This window comes from Haliaeetus albicilla, chromosome 28 (assembly GCF_947461875.1).
Source record: "Haliaeetus albicilla chromosome 28, bHalAlb1.1, whole genome shotgun sequence".
Lineage (NCBI taxonomy): Eukaryota > Metazoa > Chordata > Aves > Accipitriformes > Accipitridae > Haliaeetus > Haliaeetus albicilla.
Window position 1 is genome coordinate 919,124 of NC_091510.1, and position 18,151 is coordinate 937,274.

At 47.8% G+C, this 18,151-nt stretch overlaps 1 protein-coding gene across 1 annotated transcript in view; it reads right to left on the reverse strand.

The window, feature by feature from the left end:
• The window catches only part of FAM234B (family with sequence similarity 234 member B), a 22,010-nt gene extending 5,861 nt beyond the window's left edge, over positions 1-16,149 (reverse strand). The window contains exons 1-8 of the mRNA XM_069773402.1: positions 16,053-16,149; positions 9,659-10,051; positions 8,601-8,699; positions 5,794-5,982; positions 4,157-4,287; positions 3,327-3,474; positions 2,833-2,974; positions 2,026-2,169 (exon numbers count right to left, since the gene is read on the reverse strand). Coding sequence (XP_069629503.1) covers positions 2,026-2,169; positions 2,833-2,974; positions 3,327-3,474; positions 4,157-4,287; positions 5,794-5,982; positions 8,601-8,699; positions 9,659-10,051; positions 16,053-16,089 — 1,283 coding nt within the window. The 5' untranslated portion in view covers positions 16,090-16,149. The remainder of the gene's footprint in view (positions 1-2,025; positions 2,170-2,832; positions 2,975-3,326; positions 3,475-4,156; positions 4,288-5,793; positions 5,983-8,600; positions 8,700-9,658; positions 10,052-16,052) is intronic.
• Between the last annotated feature and the right edge of the window lie 2,002 nt (positions 16,150-18,151).

The following is an 18,151-nucleotide window of genomic DNA, read 5'->3' on the forward strand; positions in this document are numbered from 1 at the left end:
ATGCAGACAGACATATGTATTTTAGATGCTACCAATCAACTGAAAAATCCCCTGGGCACTTTCTCAAATGAACCAGAAGGCTAGTAATTATTCCTGCCCAACAGTAATCCCCACAGCAACCTGCTATTAATCCTCTCTCATCTGAAACATCCATTTACAACACAATTTTCAACTGCTTACTCAATTTCATGGTCTCTAAACTTCACCCTTGTTTTATGACTACTGATTCTCCTTTATGGTCTTCCAGGGATCTTGTCAAAAGGTATCTGGAAATGCAGCACATCTGCAGCAACCAGGTTGTTTTTCTCAGAAACTGTTCCCAAAGGGCTGGACTCAGTCTGCCTGGCTGGAGTTGTGTGCTTGGGGCAGGTTTACCCAGGAAAAGGGGAGGTCTCAGCTGGCTCTGTAAGCTTTGTCTGATAAGGAACTGAGTTTTGGTCTGTTTGACTCTGTGGCAACACCCCTGAGCTGGATTTGTCCCCCAGCCTGTGTTGCTTAAGCAGAACTTCTCTAAGTCCTAAAAAATCAAAAAAACCCCCCCTCTTAAATAAATGCTTGTCCACAATATATTCAGTCTACCAGATTTGGTCTCTCTTAAGTCTGAGAAAACAGGCAGTCCAGGACTTCAGCACAGTGGTCTTGAACAGGAATTGCTTTCATTATTTTTCAATGCCTATCTGGCAGCTCCTGTACATGTGTTGGTATTCTTGTCCCTTGGGAGGTCACGGAACCAGAAAAACCAGGGCTGGAGTGCAGCAACAGGGAATACTAGTTGCCCAGAGAGGTTGTAGAGTCTCCATCTGTGGAGATATTTAAAACCTGACAGCACACAGCCCTGAGCAACTTGTTCTAGCTGAGCCTGCTTGAGCAGGTAGGCTGGACTAGGCAACCTCCAGAGGTGCCTTCCAACCTCAACCATACTGTGATTCTGTGAATGGAACAGGTAAAGCAGTTTTCAACCGTTTTGATTTGAACCCACAGAAATTTTCCAATTAGTGGGTCCATTTAGAAATTTCTTGCGTATAACTGATTTTACAGCATCTATGAACTGGCTTTGCTTAGTCAGTACACACTTACCCTCTAAACTAGACCCCAGACACATCCAGAAGACTGCAGACTCTGGGCCCAAAACACTTTTAGTCCATCTCCTTTCCCCATAGCATAATCAACTAGCCATAAGCCATTCCTAAAGCCATTGCTTATGTCACCCATCAGCCCTCAAGAATGTGGATATATGAATATCAAACCTAGCTGTACACCGATTTTTTTTGCTTAATGAAGTTCCAATGCCTGCTTCCTATAGATGCTCTTTACAGTCAGGTAACACTGGGCTGAGAGCTGCTTTCTTTTCTCTACATAGCCGAGCAAGCAATTTGTTTCCCACATAATTTCCCTGAACTGTGCCCAACTACCCCTTGCAAATATTTAATACGGGCCAAGCTGAAATTGCTGGTTATTATCAACCCACGAGATCTGGCAAATTACTTAATTTCCATGTGTGAAATCAGAGGATAAGCAGTATTTTTTTAAGGTTTACATTCAGTATAGATGGTGTGCTGACTACCATCAGAGAACTCATTTTCAACTTTCAAGGAACATTAAGAACTGTGGGCCATACTCAGACACCTTCTCTAAATACTTAACATCACTAATGCAACAGCTCCTCTCCACTGAGCTGGCAATTGGCAGCCCTGGACAGCAGATGGGCTGAATCACACACCAGTAATTCCCTGAATGGCAGTGCCACAACATTCTCATGACATCTATGTTGGGTATTTCAATCAAGCCCCTTATTTGTGACCACTCACAAGCACACAGATCAGGTTTCCAGCCTTCTGTTCCTTGCTCCCCCTGCCCTCCTCACTTGCTCAGCGATGCATTTGCACACCTCCAGTTCTTAAGATTTCTCTGCAGACTTGGAGAATTCTTCTCAATTGCTTTCTAAGGAGCACATGTGCTTACAAGTAAAAGGCAGGAAATGGTACAGGAAGAAACAAGACAGAAAAATATTCCCAAGTATGTAACCTGCTGATGTTCTGCAGTTCCAGGGTCCAGCGAGGCTCCAGATCCTGTCCCCGCAGCAGGATCAAGCCCTCTTTGGTTGTGATGAGCAGGTTGCTGCAATTTGTGTCAGGTGTCTTCATCGTCTGCAGGAAGTCAACACCCCCACTGGGACAAATGGAAAGCAAAGAGGAGATTCCGAGGCTTGTATCTGCACATCTCAGCACTAGCTGCCTGCCCACATGGCAATTCATCCTACCAAAGATTTGAATTATTCTTGGAGAAGCCCATCTTCTCCCCAGTGATGGAGCTTAGCTCCCTGTGGGGGTTCCTCAGTTAAGTTGGCTAAATTCAGGTGTGGGGTCTTCTGAACATCTTTAGTTACTATAAAAAGCACAGAGTCTGGGAGTTCACATTTGTTCCCTCCCTTTATTCCTATCCAGGTTGACCTTGACCACAATTTGGCAGTAAAGGACCTGAGAAATCCAGGCCCACAATGCTGTACACAGACTAAGCTTCCCAAAGGGACTCCATTAGCTGGGAACACCTTTTTTTTCCCTCCAGGTATGCACAGTGGGTGGAAGAAAGGAACAAGGAGTAGGAGAAGCAAAGGATTCCCTTTTATCATACTCTGCACTTCTTTTCCTAGGACAGCCACAGGACAGGGAGGAAACAATGGGTTCCCCAGAGTACTGTTATCAACTGGTCAATGAAAAGGACAGTATTCTACTTCCAGAGGGAAGCAGAAGGGACCATCTCTAGGAGTACTAAGAGGTGCCTACCCTCCCCTTCCTCTCCCAGCAGAAGCAAGATGACAAGTCCATCTCCTACCTGTAAATGTCAATGAGCTCTGACAGGTTGACAGATCTGCGCTTTTCCCACTCTGGCTCCTCCTGCTGTGGCATTGCAGGAAAGCTGTCCCAGTTTCTGGCTTGGGTAAAGATATCCCTCAGGGCAACTGCTTGAACATTACCTGCCAGGAAGAGTAAAGATGAAAAGTCTTTCCTGCAAAAGTGAACTCCTTAGTAGCATGGAGGGTCCTTGCAACCACTGCAGTTGTGGTAGAAGGCAAAGAAATGCCGAGAGCTGGAACTTCCCTGGCATGACACGCCTTTGGGAAACTCCAAGGTATTCCAGGCTAGCAGGTATTGGTGCTTCTGCACTTTTCCACACCATGGCAGTGAGACTTGTTCCCATGCCTTCTACTCCTAGCTTTTACAGCAGAAGGTATGGTAGAAGTATCCCAGGGATGCTCTGGGCCTTTTTAGGTAAAATGAATATTTTCTCAGTAAGGTGAAGTGCTGGAAAGGCAAGGTTTGTCTTACCAAAACCAAACAGGATGTAGATGGCTCCCTGGCTGGTGATGTGGACTTCGGGGCCAATCACTTTCCCTTCTCCATTGGTGCTGTACTTCACAGGCCCACCTAAAGCAGTCCCAGTCTTTCCTGACACCAAGATGAAAAACACATCAGGCTGCAAAGAGAGAGATGTAGAGATTTTTAGCAATGGTTTCATGCACTTGTGCTCTCAGAATCTTTCCCGGTCCCCACAGCACGAAGCTCCATTGCTCTTCCCCCCTCCCAGCAAGGTCTGGCTAGTGGTCTCTTTCTCTTTGCTCAGTCTCACCTCCTGAGCATCTTACATTCATGCTTTTCTCTTGACTACAAATCCATCAAAGATGGAAGGGACTTCAAAAACCTGAACTCCTCTAACATTAATGCCAGAATTGTAGAGAGGGATGAGCATAGAGGAAATCTGCATCTGAATTAATCACACAAGTATTTCTTTCTTCTGGATAAGCTGAAAGCTCCTTTCTCCAGAGATCTATCTCAAGACAGCTCCCTACACTGCTGCTAAACACCCACTTCAAACCAAGCCTTCACTGAACAGAAACAGGTAATTCTCAAGTCTAAGCCAGGGGTAAATAATGACCCTTCTGTTCATTCCCAGCTGACTAGAAATGCAGGTAGTGTCATTATTGCTTAATCTCACTGTTCTGACCTACTGACAGAAAAAGGGTGCTTTTCAGGGAAATCTAAGGGAATGAAAATTAGGGGCTCTTGCAGCTCCTGTTGCAGCCTTTCCACATCAGGCTCCCTGTTCTTTCTCTAGATAGTCAAGGTCCTTTCAAACCTTGAGCAGGGATATGCTGTACCTGTGTCTCTTTGAGAGCCAGAACAACAATATCCCTAATCCCATCTCCATCTACATCTGGAAGAGTTGCAGCTGGTGCAGCCAGGATCCCACTTGAAAGGTGGATGGAGTTCAGCGTCCAAATGGTCTTGCCTGTAGGAAGAACAGGATGAAAGAGACCTGCAGCACTTGGGGAACCAGCAGGCAGCCCCAGAGGGTTCCACAAAACCTTCTTAAGAAAGGAGCAAAAGAGGTTGTTCCCCCCATTCTCTGAGAAGAGGAAAGACAAACTGGGGCAAGCTGCAGTGTAAAGCAAATTTCTTCCCCCAGCATTTCTTCAGGTTGTCTTTGAGTCATGCCTCAAGTCCTGCTGTGCTTCCTTCTTAGCCTCTCTCTAGAAAGACCTGAGCCCCAAACAATTCCTGAAACAGCAGAGAATATTTGAGGTTCACTCTTGGAAGAAGAGCCTAAATGAGAGTGCTGTTCTGCAGGACAGCAGTTGTTTTCCTCAGCCAGCAGTAAAGCCTGTAGGTAGATGCCAGGAAAGGGAACAGATGGGCAGTTCTGATATTCAAAGTGCAAATCTGTGTCTCAGTTAAATTCCCAGCAGCAAACAGTCACTCCAGCATGGCATACTCACTCCACCTCAGGGTGAAAGCATGTTAGCAGATGTGATGTCAAATGGTTCAGCAGTCCAGCATGGACCCAGCTGGAAACTCACTAAAACCCGATTTGCAAATTGGCAAATAAACATGTGAAAAATGCAAAATGAAATTCAGTGCTTTTACTTTTCCATGATTCTTTTGCCAACATTTCTGCTTTTTTCAATTAGAGATTAAAAATGCTTTTCTGCTGTTGCTGCTGCGTAGGATAGGGTTTTCCCCTGCATGACAAAGGAAACCAAAGGCCACACCTGCAAACACTTGCGCACATTAATAACTGCTACTGCTGGTAAAGGAGACAGCCTATGGTCCTGACCATGCAAACATTGTGCAAGTTATCTGGTCCCTAAAAGCATCTGAAAGGTAAGTGCTGCTGCTCATTGACTGGATCTGCCACTTAAACCCAAGGTTTCCTGTATGTCTCCATTCTCTGTTCTGATTCCAAAACCACTCCTATACCTACTTATGACTATTTCTGCCAGTGACTTAATGTGCTAGAACAAACAGCAATCAGAGAATGGAGGTGCACATGATCAGGTGATTAAAAATGCAATATTCATTCACATCTAATCAATTCTTCTGTGGGCCTAATTTCTCTGGAAGGTTTCTTGGCTGTAGCACATGTCCTTATATAACTACCCCAAGAATGGTGTTCAGCTTTTCAGTGCTGTTAGGTACGTGCTGAGTTGTACTAACAGCTCAATGTTGATGAGAACAGACCTTACATATCCTTTATGCCATGGGGATGCTACAGGATGAGATTAACACTTTGAAATGTTCTGAGGTGGTAGAATGAAGATGCTGCCACGGAGCAGCAATGGTTTGGATTCTCTTATCCTGTGTAACTAGAAACTCATGAGTGTTTTGACTCCTTCCTGTGTGTCACTAGATAATGGCCACCATGAAGTGCCAGCACTGAATCATTCATGCTTATTAGTCCCTTAAAGAAAACAAAAAGGCAGTAGCATACTTCTAATATGCTAGTAGTTGACTCTACCTGTGGAGGCACTGAGAAGGCTGAGCAATTTTGATGTTCCTGTAACAAGGCAGACGGGCTCTGCAGCTGCCCCCAGTGACAGCCCTTTGCACCGCACACTCCGAGTCTCCTCTGGAAGCTGGATGGACCACAAGGTGCTGCCATTCATACCAGAAAGGGCCACCACAGTTACGGAGGGCCTAGAGACACCTGCAAGAGGCAAAGAGAGAGTGAAATCCCTTGGCATCAGAGGCTACGTCCATGCTGCCTTTGGTCTTCGCACTTGAGTTCCAGCTCTAGCTACTAGAGCCAAGTGGCTCAAGCCAGCCACATCCACACTGCCTGAAAGCAAAGGTCAAATCCCACCCCATGGCTAAGTCTCTCTGCCTGCAGAGCCTAGCAGTGATCTCCAGACAAGCTGGGCTGTCAGCCAACAGCGCAGACAATTGTGGAAGTTGGACCTGAGCTCACAGCAAGAAATGTAGTCAGCTGGGCACAGAGGAATGAAGATCCTGGGGACAACCTGCTCAGTTGTGCTGACTTCCTGGTGTGAAATGTACTGCTGTCAAACCAGACTGATCCTTCTGATCCCCTCCACCTCAAGATAACAGCTAGCACCAAGGGAAACCTTGCAGTGACTCGCGAGGCAGATGCCACCTTGTGTGAAAGTCCCGGGTTGTTTGTAGTTCTAGAGCAGCAGCAGGTGATGGGCAATCTGAGAGATTTTTTCTTTGTTTTCCAAGTGAGTTTTATTATTGTGAATAACAGACTGAATGCAACCAATTGGTGTAACTCAGGGGTCTTTTCCTTATTCACCAGTTAGCACAAAATAATTGTTAAAAAAATGTCCTCTATGCTGTTTCAATTGACTGTTGGCTCTGATTCCAATGTGAGCAACTTTTAGCTCAGCCTGCCCTCAGACATAATTGTGGTTACTGTAATCTCCACCTGGTATGCTCATATCGCAATTTAAGATGAACTCCCATACATTTCAAAATGACAACAGTCCCAGTTGACTCCTGTCTTACCAGAAAAACAGCACGTGACCTGACTACACAAAGGGCATATCTGGGTCACTGGCTAAAAGGAAGTCTGAGCCCACTCTCTAAATCAAACTCACTCCCTTCTCAAACTGAAAATCATCTGGCTTATGCTAAGGGGTTGCCCCAGCCCAAGTTCTCCTCGTTGGGTTGGCAGGGACCAAGAACAACTAACTCCTGAATGCAGCTCACAGCTGTCGTGTGTACAAGCTGGAGAAACAGCTAACAATGTCATAGCTTACTCCATCAGGTACCTATCCCAAGCTTATCTCTACCTGACACTGTGTGAATGCTCTGAGCCCAAGCTACAGGAGGGCTGATGTCCAGCTATGTGGATTTAGGATTGTGATGTGCTTATACCTGCTTTAGTGTCTGCTTTTTGTCTTCCAGCATAGCTATAGCCCAGGATGCAGCTAGGTATAGCTAGTTCCATTCAGAGCGTGCTGAGAACTGTACATACATCTGCGATGAAAGATAAATACAACGCAGTGGCAAAATACAGAACGCAAGGACAACCTCTACAAACTGAATGCAGCCTTTATGTCAATGGTATCTCCCTCTCTCACTTTCTTTTTTAACTTACTCTACAGTTTTCTCTCTGCTCATAGGTTTCTTTCTATAGGACTTGCTATGAAATACCAAGGGCCTTGCCTGGGCCATGAAGAAGCAGCATCTTCTCTATCCTCTAACTATAATTTTATTACCCTACTCTTTGAAGACCCAAGGCATTTTGCTCCCACAAGAGTTCTCTTCAGGCTTGCCCCCTGAAAGTGCCTCTGAGCCTGAACAGATTCACATAATCTCAGGTGATGCCAGGCTGGCAGACACAGTACAAGAGGCAGCTGGGAACCTCCAGGACTTCAGAAGCCCAGTGCAATAGGATGCCACTTTTGGACTTGGCAGCCCCTGTATAACAGTGGCCAGTATCAGCAGGCTGCTATGTTACCTGAGGGGTGTGAGGGTTAAGAGAGAAAGCCAAAGCAGCTAGGAGGAGGAAGCAGGGCAATACCTGCTGAACAGCCAGGCACAGTAGCTTCTCCACCATCAGCCAGTCTATTATCTGTGAATTAACAATGATTTGGAGCCTGGCAAGTGTATGGAGTGACCTGGAGAAAAACGCAGCAAGGTGAGGGTGTTTCCTGCAAAGCTGACCTACAGCTGCTCTAAAAAAATCCATAATGCTCCCTGTTGGCAAGCAACTGGTTAGTTCAGAAGAACCAGAGCTCTCCAACAGTCAGCTCTGCCATCACTGTTCCTGTCACCAACTACCCTTGGTAATGACCAGGACACTGAACCACAGATTAGGAAAGAGTTGAGACTCCACCACTAAATCTCATTTGTGACCTTTGTCAAGCAGCTTCCCTTCTCTGTGCTTCCACCTCTGTGCCTGTAAAAGGCTATTGTGAAGGGCTCTGAGAGATAACAAGGGTAAAAAACCCCACCTTATTCCCAATTGCTATTTGTACAGCAGTGCTTTCTGATCGCTTTATCTCTGCCCTCAAACCAAGCGTACACAAATAAAAGACATAGAGATGGACTTGCCCCAAGACGAGATAAGGGGAAACAGATGACGTTGACCCAACAGGTATGGGAGCACAGGCTTGCAATGAAAATTATGAGCAGCATGACAAAGCACAGGCACAGTAGACCAGCCATTTTAAGGAACTCTGAAAAGAGCAATGCAGTGGATTTGCAGTGGCAGGAACTCTTCCCGTCCATAAGACAAACATACAAAAGTCAGTACTGATACATACAGAAAGAGGAATGGAAAGGAGCTGCGGCGCTTACCCATGACGCTAGCATTCATCAAGGCAGTGAAGACAATGAGGATGTCAGGGAGCCCATCACCGTTCACATCACACAGCTCCAGTGGGGATAACACACCACCTGGAACAGTCACAGCAAATCACCACACTGTTGTCAAAAAGGCCACCCAGCCCATTTTCCACACTGGGAGAGGAGGGCTGGCCCAGAAAAGAGACTCATGGACAGCCAAGCCTCACAGAGTCTGCTAGGGAACCACCAATGCCAGGCAGCTCACACCACGGCAAGATCTTTCATTGCATGGAAAGGCAGAAATGTAGCATCTGGGTCAGAGAAAGGAAAGGGAAAAAATGGAGGAGCTAACAGAAAAAGATTTCTGCTTCCCACTTCACTTTCTGACGTGATGTGGGAGCCACGTATCTTACAAAAGGCATAGATTTTGGAAGCCAGGGGCAGAAAGCAAGGAGGGAGAGACATATCTAGACCTGGCAGAAATGATTTCACAAACCACTGTTACTTTAATGCAGAAATCAGAACAGGAGATACTTTAGAAATGTTACCAGTGGCCCATATAGGATGACAAAAGATCTCGAATGTTGATTTACAGATTCAAGCAGGACAAGAAGACAAAAGAAATAAGGTTAGTTAAGCCAGTTGGAAGACACAAAGACTTCTATCCTTCTCCTCCCTAACACACCCACACACTTCAGTGTGGAGGTGCTGGTGAAATCCAGGATGTAGAGAGGGAAGTGCTATGTTTTAAAGTGGGCTTGGGCCATCTCCATCTGGAACAGAGCGCACCATCCGGACAAAAAGGCAGGATGGGAGAAGAGTCAAAATGTTTTTTGGTGTTGACAGAAACAAGATTTTGTGGCACTGTTATCTACTGATGCCAGATTTCACAGGCCTCAGCTTGAAGAGCGAGCAGGAACGCAGCTGCCTGTCTATTACCTCGGAGCATCTGCAGCGGTGAGGAAGGGCCTCTGCTCCGACCTGGCTCTCCCAGATAGGTCTCTCCCGCTGAAGCCCAGCCTGGGAGCTGCCACCTCCCCCACCAGATGCTGTTCCTGGGGCTTTCTCACCTGCTCCCTGACCTAGGTTGCGGTTCCAGGTGTTATGCAAGTCTCTAGGGGGACAGGGAATTAGAAATGCGCACACCAACACAAGAATCATCGAGATCACCACAGTGAGCAAAAAGATCGCTGTGCGCAGGTATGGCATGAGGGAGGGAGCAGCCTTCTGCTCCAAACTCCCAGCCGCCTCTGCAGGATAACCCTCGGGTGCGCTCTCTGACGTGTGCTGCTTTGCCATCCCAACCTCCACATCAGAGTCAGGGTCCTGCACCTCCTCAGGGGGGCTCTTCCCGTTCTTGACCCCCCCGTTCTTCTGGATGTTGAGTACCAGGTCATCTTCACTTTCATCACTGTCGGCCTGAGTGAGGGGATCGTATTCCCCGAGGTCCGGACTCTTCTTTCCTGAGGAAAGAGATGGAGAGAGACAATAAAGCATGACTTCGTCGCTTTTGCAGGATCTCAGTGGAGAAAAGGCTGCAGTGGAGAATGGTACAGAAGGGATGACAGCGCAGTCTGCATTTTGCATGGATCCAAGTGAGAGGCGTGAGAGGAAAGACAGGGTCTGTCCATGTTTCAGAGTAGCAGCTGCAGGAGAAAAGATGCCGACAGTTTATTTTCCCAAGATAAAGGTGTGTGTGTGTATATATATACAAAATATCTATAAACATATATATACACGCACACATATGTATGTGTATATATATGGAATTCACGGCCGATTTAATTCTAATACTTTCCTGTTTGGTAATGAGACGCACTGACAGGAAGTCATGCTTAACACTCCGAGTACCTAAACCGCAGCACTCTCTTGACTTCAGACTCTGAACTCCTTTAGCATTTGTCAGTCTCTAATCCCAACACAGCCCCTCTTCACTTGTAGTCTGTGTTCTCTGTGGGGGCCTCCCTCTGCAGCTCATTGCTCCCCTCCTCCTCCTCCAGCCTGGTCCAAGCACCACTGCTGCCTTCTAGTGTGCCACACCTGCTGTCCTGCTTCGTGAGGGATAGAAGGGATAGAGCACTGCGCACAGTTTCTCTGCAGTGCTGGTAAAAATGGGTATCGACTCCCTGAAGATGAGGGCAAAGTGATTTTGCCCTTTTGGGCCAGTGACATGCTGGTGTCTGAAGGGATCAGGGCTGCCCCTCTAAGACACCACCTGCTCTGCATGGCTCAGCACCTCGAGATGGAGTGCTCCAGCCCCTGCAGTAGGAAACCACAGTGCTCCTGCTCTGTTCCTGCTCCCACCAGAGCCAGGAGCTTGTGCTTGGCCTTGCCAAGATAGATAACTTAGTACTGATTGATGCCTTCAGGTGGTGGTACAAGAAAGTAGCTTAGCTTTAGGTGTCTCTCCCACAGGTGCCTGGCACATGCATAACTTCTGCCGCAAGACCTAGACAGCCGCAGGGAGTGTGACGAGGGCAGGTGTAGAGCCTGGTCGTATATACTGGCGTAAGGCCAGGGCCATCTGTTTATGGGGGCAGGCAAGATAACGCATACTCACTGCCCTGAGCTACGAGTGGAGGATCACGTCTCAGGGAGCTGCCCTGCGACACACGGCTGGGCATGGAGCCATGGCCACTGCTCCGATGATTGCAGGGTCTCAGTCTATTTCTCTCTCTCCTATTCCAAGGTGGGACTCTGCTATCCCAGATATCTGCTTCATTTCCCTTTGCCTAAAGCTGACCTGAGATGGGAGCTGACTTGTGCCAGAAGATGCTTGAGGTGATACATGCAAGGCATAAATAATAAGCAAAAACATGCATGCTGTAACCATGCACAGACACTAAGACGATGAGAAGGCTTTACAGAGCGGAAATTTAAGGGCTTTCAAGATTATTCTTTCTGCATAATATGCCTTACTTCTGGTTTTCCTGTTAAAGGCAGACTCAGTTACAGATGTACTGTAGTATCTAGTTAGTGCAACACACCTATTTTGCATCATCTAGAATCTATTTTGCAGCACACACATCTCACTTCTTTCTCATTTCTTGCCCCACGAAAGGACCTTCACTTCCCCTTCCTGTACCACTATAAATGGTATTCAGTGTCAATTTCAGGACTTAAGAAAAACTGCCTCCCAGTAAAGGCCAAATGCCCCACACTAAGTGGAGCAGCCAGGACAACCCACCCAGACGGAATAGAGGGAAATAAAGATATCCAACGAAATCACGTATCTAAATCAGACCCTTCCTTTCTGAACTAGGGGCTTCTACAAAAGAATCACATCAAAACAATTTGGTGCACATACACACTCCAAAAAGCTGTTCCTTGTGGAGGTAGAGCACCCAGCTAAAAGATACTACATTCCTACGGGACGGTCCACTGTATCCCTGAGACACTGCATCATTTCACACAGATCTGTCCTAAACATGCATTCAAAGTTGGGCTTTTCAGGAAGTCTTGATAACCTTGGCTCCATCCTGTGAACAGCACTGAAGGCCACCGACCTCGGTAGCACAGAGCTCTCTGCTCAGAGATTGCAGTGACAGCACAGTGTGAATTTCCCAGATGTCTATACAGTAGGTTGTGCTGACAAGTTGCTGAAAGAGTACTCAGCGAAAACAAGAAATTCCAGACAGGGCTCGCTGGCAGGGTATTTGCAGCTTCTCACTACAGATCCAGATGTGCCAGTTCAAGCCAGGTCAGAGTGGTATGAAAAGCAAATACTGCTGGCCCAAGAGGAAATGGTATTTAGCCTAGGAAGTCAAAGTTGGACAGTTATGTTAACAAGACTGCTCCACGTTTTGGAAACTGGTGTGCTTTGAGTAAAACAACTCAACAGCACACTTACACTTCAGATATATTGTGATTTGTTTAAATATTTTAATTCCAGACAGTCAACCCAGAAGACTGAAACCTGCTGTTCACCCTTGGGGCAAATAAAAACATTAATGGGAATGAGCTTTATCTGGAACAGTTTTGTTCTGTATCTCTAGGAGACAGAAAGGACCTCGAAACTATGGCTCCCCCACTCCTTGAACTGGCAGGGACGGAGATGTTGGCAACATCGACAGTGGTGTCAACCAGAGATGATCTGTAACAAGAACACCTTTCCTGCTGAGTACCACTGATCAGAGGCTAGAAAACAGCTACTACATAGTAATGACTTACAGCTTTTGGTAATCTACACAGGAAAGGATCTACTGAGTTACAGGAGAGCTTCTCAGCGTTATTTCATGTCTAAGTCTGACCAAGAACCAGAAACCGGCATTCCTTCCCCCTGTCTTTTCTCAAAAGGTCAGCTGGTACTCTCACAAGGCACAGCCACTCCGTAAGGTCAGGCATCAAATGCCCTGCTGATTACTTTTTGTAAACCAAAAGGAGGGAAGACACTGCCCTTTAACAATGGCTGTTGGAGCACTCACCTAGCACAGGGAAACTCAATTGCATATCTAATCTGCAGATTAGGTCTGCAGATCAGAGGATACAAATGCTCATCTCTCATTGTTGGGGAGAGCCCTAACAATCGATCTGTAGGTGTTTTGGGAATGCGTCTGGAGGGCTGGCAGGGATGTGCCCAGCCTGGCCCCAGAGACTGTTCTGCGCTGCAGAGAATATATAAGTCATGATTCATCTGGCTGGAGAGAGAGAAGGAACATGACTCTTCGTCTAAGTCACTTGCTGTGGGAAGGAGGGATACCACACCTGCCTTCTACTAATCACTCCCAAATTATTTTTCAACAGAAAAGCATAAATAGAGAGACATAAATAGCAGTAAAGAATGTGTGAAAACAAGGGCAGTCTCACACCATTTAGAGAATCATGATTTATTGAGAAGTGCTCCAGAATTCAAATTCTTTCCTTTCTGGTCAACAACAAGGCTCAGGCTGGGGGAAGACAGTATGTCCATCACAAGAAAGCTAAAACTGCCTCTGTTGGAAGTGATCAGCTGTCAGAAAATCCAACACCCCCATGTAGTTTTCAGCTTTTCATCAAGGAAGCAGAAATGCTAAGACCCAAGTTGGCCTCTTGGTCAAACTCTCTCCCTATCTTGTGAAACAATAAACACTGTGTAACCTTCATGATAAATTAGTCCCTGTACTAAAGAAAACAGACTCCAGATCTACGCCGAGGAAGACTGTGGCCTTGTGTATGTAACAGATCTGTGTAACTCACATCTTGTTATCTGTCTTTTGCATAGCACCTCTAAGCTTATGTAAACCTTGCATCCACTTTACAGGGACAGAGTTCGTATCAGCAAAGTCAGTTTCCCTGCTGCACTGTGTTCTCTCCTACAGGTATAGTAAATAAACTGCTTCTGTTCTGACCTGTTCTAAATTGTACTCCATTTTTTCTAAGGCACCAGTGATGAAACAGAGGTTCCCAATCAGTGGCCTGTCATTACAATCAGAGGAACTGTTGCTCGTAGTCTGTGGCTAAGTTACTGGTCACGTCGCCCTGGATTTTTTTTTGCAGCCACTCAAAGAAAAAGCAAATACTGAAGACGGAGGTTTTCAGAGGCTGAAGAGAGAGAGAAAATGCCTCAAACTTATTGACTTTCAAGGGCAGTGGGACTCTAAACTGCACTTTATGATTTTGCAAATCCCCTGTGCATTTGCCTAATAGTACTTTTTGCACAGGCAGCTCTTGCAACTATTGCAGTAGAAGAATGTGACCTCTCAAAGAAGAAAAGATGACTCGTGATCATAATTTGGAAAGGAGACATCTGTGAAGTGATCTGTGTTGGAATCAGGTCTCACTCATAATGAAATACTCATTGCTAGCGCTGATAGCTTGAAAGATATTAATTGTAATCTTTTTTTCTGTTTTTAACTTACTGGAAAGGTTTTTGCTTGCACTCACTTTGGAGTGAAAAGAGCAGATCTTGGACTTTAGATAAGTACAATTTTCAGTGCGTTATTCCAATGATGACATACTGGTTCCAGTATCCTTTGTATTCGCTTCATGTTGTTTATTTTTCTTTTTTTTCCCCAGCTGGCAGTTGGCAGGCACCAGGTACTGCAGACATATCTCTAAGCCCATGGGGAGATAAGTTGCCACATATTGATGTAATTAATTTAATGATGCAGCAGGAAAAAACAGCCATAGCAATAGACTTTCTGCTTTCTCATTGCTGTTGAAAGCTACATTTTTCAAGAGCTAACCACAGAAACAAGGTTATGATATAAGCAATTTAACCTAAGGACTGATGCGAGAACTGTTTTCTTAACTGCAGTTGCAAGGCCTGTGCTCTTTTCCAAATCAGTGCCTCCCAACAGCAGATACCAGACAGATCACGCTGGTTCCAGAGGTCCAGGAAGAGATCTGTACTTGTTATTGTACAGTTCCCCAGTGGTCACACCCCAATACACACACTTATACCCACCAGTTTGCACTTTTCCTAAATAAACTTCATGCCAAGTGTATTCCTTCCCATTTAGACATAGATATACATACCCAGGAAGAAACTGATTTGCAAACAAAACTTCTTTGAATGAAATCTAACAGGGACTACATAAACTAACGACTCCTGGTACGGGTTACTAAAAGCTGGCGGGAAGGGCCCTGAAGACATTACTGTGCTCTTCACAGACTGAGGCAGGAGGAAAGCACTACCTGCCCACTGCACAGACCGGGGCACTGCGGGACCAGAGCGGTGCGTGGTGCCGGGGCGAAGCCCTCCCCAGCAGCGCACAGCCGGGCCCCGTCTCTGTCCCACGGCTGTCCCGAAGGCGAGACACGGTCAGGAGGGGCAAGGAGGCACTTTCCCATCGGGTTAACACAGCCAGGCGCGCCGGCACTGTCTCCAGTCCATCCAACCGCAACTAGTGCGCTCTCAGGATCTCGTTTCGCCACGGATTTTCGCTCCCTTTTAATCTCCTCGCCGAAGAGAGCGGCTGTTGGGCTGCCGCTCGCTGCCTTATCTTCGGAAGATCTGGCTCCCTGACACAATAGCCCCTTACGCTTGAATATCCTTTCATCTCGCTGAAGATCCCCGGCTGGAAGGCACGACCGTAAACGTTTACCTGGGTAACCGCAGCGGCACTCGCCGAACTCCTGGCCCGGCTTTTGAGGCCGAAACCCGGCGGCAGCGGCTCCGAGAGGGACCGGCGCTTCCTCGCGGCGGTGCCGGCCGTTCCCCAGCCCCCTCTGCCCGCTTCTGCGCGGCCTACGGCAGCCGGCGCCTCCTCCCTCCCTCCCTCCCAGGGCCGCGGCCAGGCCCAGGGCCGCGGCCAGGCCCAGGCGCCCCCGGAGCCCCCCGAGGCGCTGCCCCGTCCCCGGCAGCCCTCCCTCCGCCGCGGGACCCGGGCACAGGCCGCCGAACCCCGCCGCGCCGCCTCGCGCGGCCGCAGGGCCGGCCGGGCCTCGCCCCGCACCGCCGCGGCGACGCGGAGCCGGACGCGGCTGACCCCGGCCCGGCCCGGCCTGGCCCGTCTCTCCCTCCCGGGGGTACGCAGCCCTTACCCGGCAGCTTCAGCGCCCGGGACAGCACCGTCGCCATGCTGGAGAGGCGCACTGCGCATGCGCGCCGCCCCGCTGCCTGCTGGGAACTGTAGTTCTGCGGCGGGGGAGGCCCCTCTCGGCATGGCGGCGGCCCAGAGGGCCTCGTCGCTGCTCGCCCCGGCGGCCTCGCTCTGCTGGGGCAGAGGGGCGGCGGAGGGGCAGCCCCGGGGGTCCCTGTCACCGGGAGCCGCGGGCGAGGGCCGCTCGGTGGGCCGCCGGGCCCCTGAGGGCCTCTCCCCAGGGGGGGCTGTGCCTGACTGGAGCCGGCAGGCCTGCGGGTGGGGGGCGGCAGCGGCGCCTTCAGCGGCCCGCCTGGCGTAAACTTGGGGTTCCCGCTCGAAACCGGAGCGCTGCGCTCGTTCCGTCGCCCTTCGTTTCCTCCCGGTTGTTTTACGGGGGCAGAGACCCGCGGGGCGGCGGGGGCTGGTGGTAGCGACCCGTCACGGAGGACAGCCCAGGTTTCGACAACCTGCGTGGCTGTGCTGGGCGCAGACCCAGGCAAAAATACGCTTGTTGTCCTAAGTGGTTTACACAGAAAGCACCAGTCCTTTAGGTCGTTCTTGGTATAAATACGCGCCTTCGCTCTTGGGAAGTTTTTGGTTGGAAGAAATCTTACTTGTTGATTTTGTTTGATCGTGCAATGGGGTTTTTTTGCTTAATTACAAAAGTCCGCCAGGGCATTTTCCAGAGCTGTCCTTGAGTTTCAGCACAGCCTTCCGAGGTAAGCGAACAAGCGAACTCTCCCACGATGGGGAAGTGGAGCAAGGAGCGTTTTGTGGCTCCCCGCAAGCCGCAAGGCTCCAGCTTCCCGATTTGCAGGCCCGTGCACAGGCCATCTAACACCATCATTTCTTCAAGTCATGATTTGTGTGAGAACTCTCAAGGCTGACTCCTTTGTCACAGAAGAGAAAGGAGTATTGGCTAAATACATCAAAAGAGAGTCCGACTGGCTGAAGAACACGTCATGTTTGTTCAGCATCTGCTGCTGCTGCTGCTGCTGCTTTCTCCTGTTTCAGGCGCTGTTCCTGTGAATAATGTACTTGCCCTTTCCCGTCCAGGACTGCCCTGAAACTGTTTAAGCAATAACAATAAAGAAGGAGCAGAAGAAGGACACCAAGTGGCCTAGCTGGTGAAGAGAATTTTTTTTTAGATACAAACGGGAAAGGGTTCTGATCCAAAACCTTTTGTACCAGGGGGATTTTTTCCATTGATGTCATCAGGCTTCAGATCAGGACCTTCCTGAGAACACAGCACTTAGCACTTGCAGGGGCAGTCCCAGGTGGCAAAGTGGAGAAGCCATCAGAATTGTTCTTTTTCTTTCCCTTCCAGGTCTTTCTGAATACAGAGTCCTTCTGTTCTGTATGCCATTTCCCTTCCTCCACTTTTTGATTTGAAAGCAGTAACAACCCTGTATCTATGTAAATATTTACAGGAGAGATCCTGGATCCTTTTCAAGTCTCAGTTAGCAAAGCCTGTGATACGCAGGGACAAGAGCTGTCCAGCAGAGCGTCTCTTTCTAAGAAAATGCGTCTGGCACCAATTAGCGCTGGGAGGAAAGGTATGGCAGAAAACAGCCAGAAGCAGGAACTGGAAAATCTGGTGTCCTCATTTGTGATCTTCTAACATCTGGCATACATATACACTGCAAGAGCCCATAGTTTTTACAATGCTTGTACATTTGCGGTACAGCATAGCCCACTTTTAATTTCATGCATCTGCACAAAAATGACTCGTTCCCCAAGCCCTGAGATCTCTGTGAGGCTAATGGATAGCAAGGACAAGTGATTTGTGGTGAAAACTGATGCTTTTGAGGAACATATGACTAAGCAAAGTGTTCAGAGGGTGTAATGATTTGCAAAGCATGAGGAATGAAGTTTTCCTTCTTTACATGGTGAATGTAAGCTGATTTGCATATAAATTGGACCTGTCAAGTGTACTAATATAAATCAAAAAGCTGTGAAAATAAAACTGAAGCTGCAAATAAATCATTCATTTATGTGAATGTTGCTGTTCATTTTATTTATTTTTTCCAAAGCAGTTTGAAAAAGCCAGATGCTGAA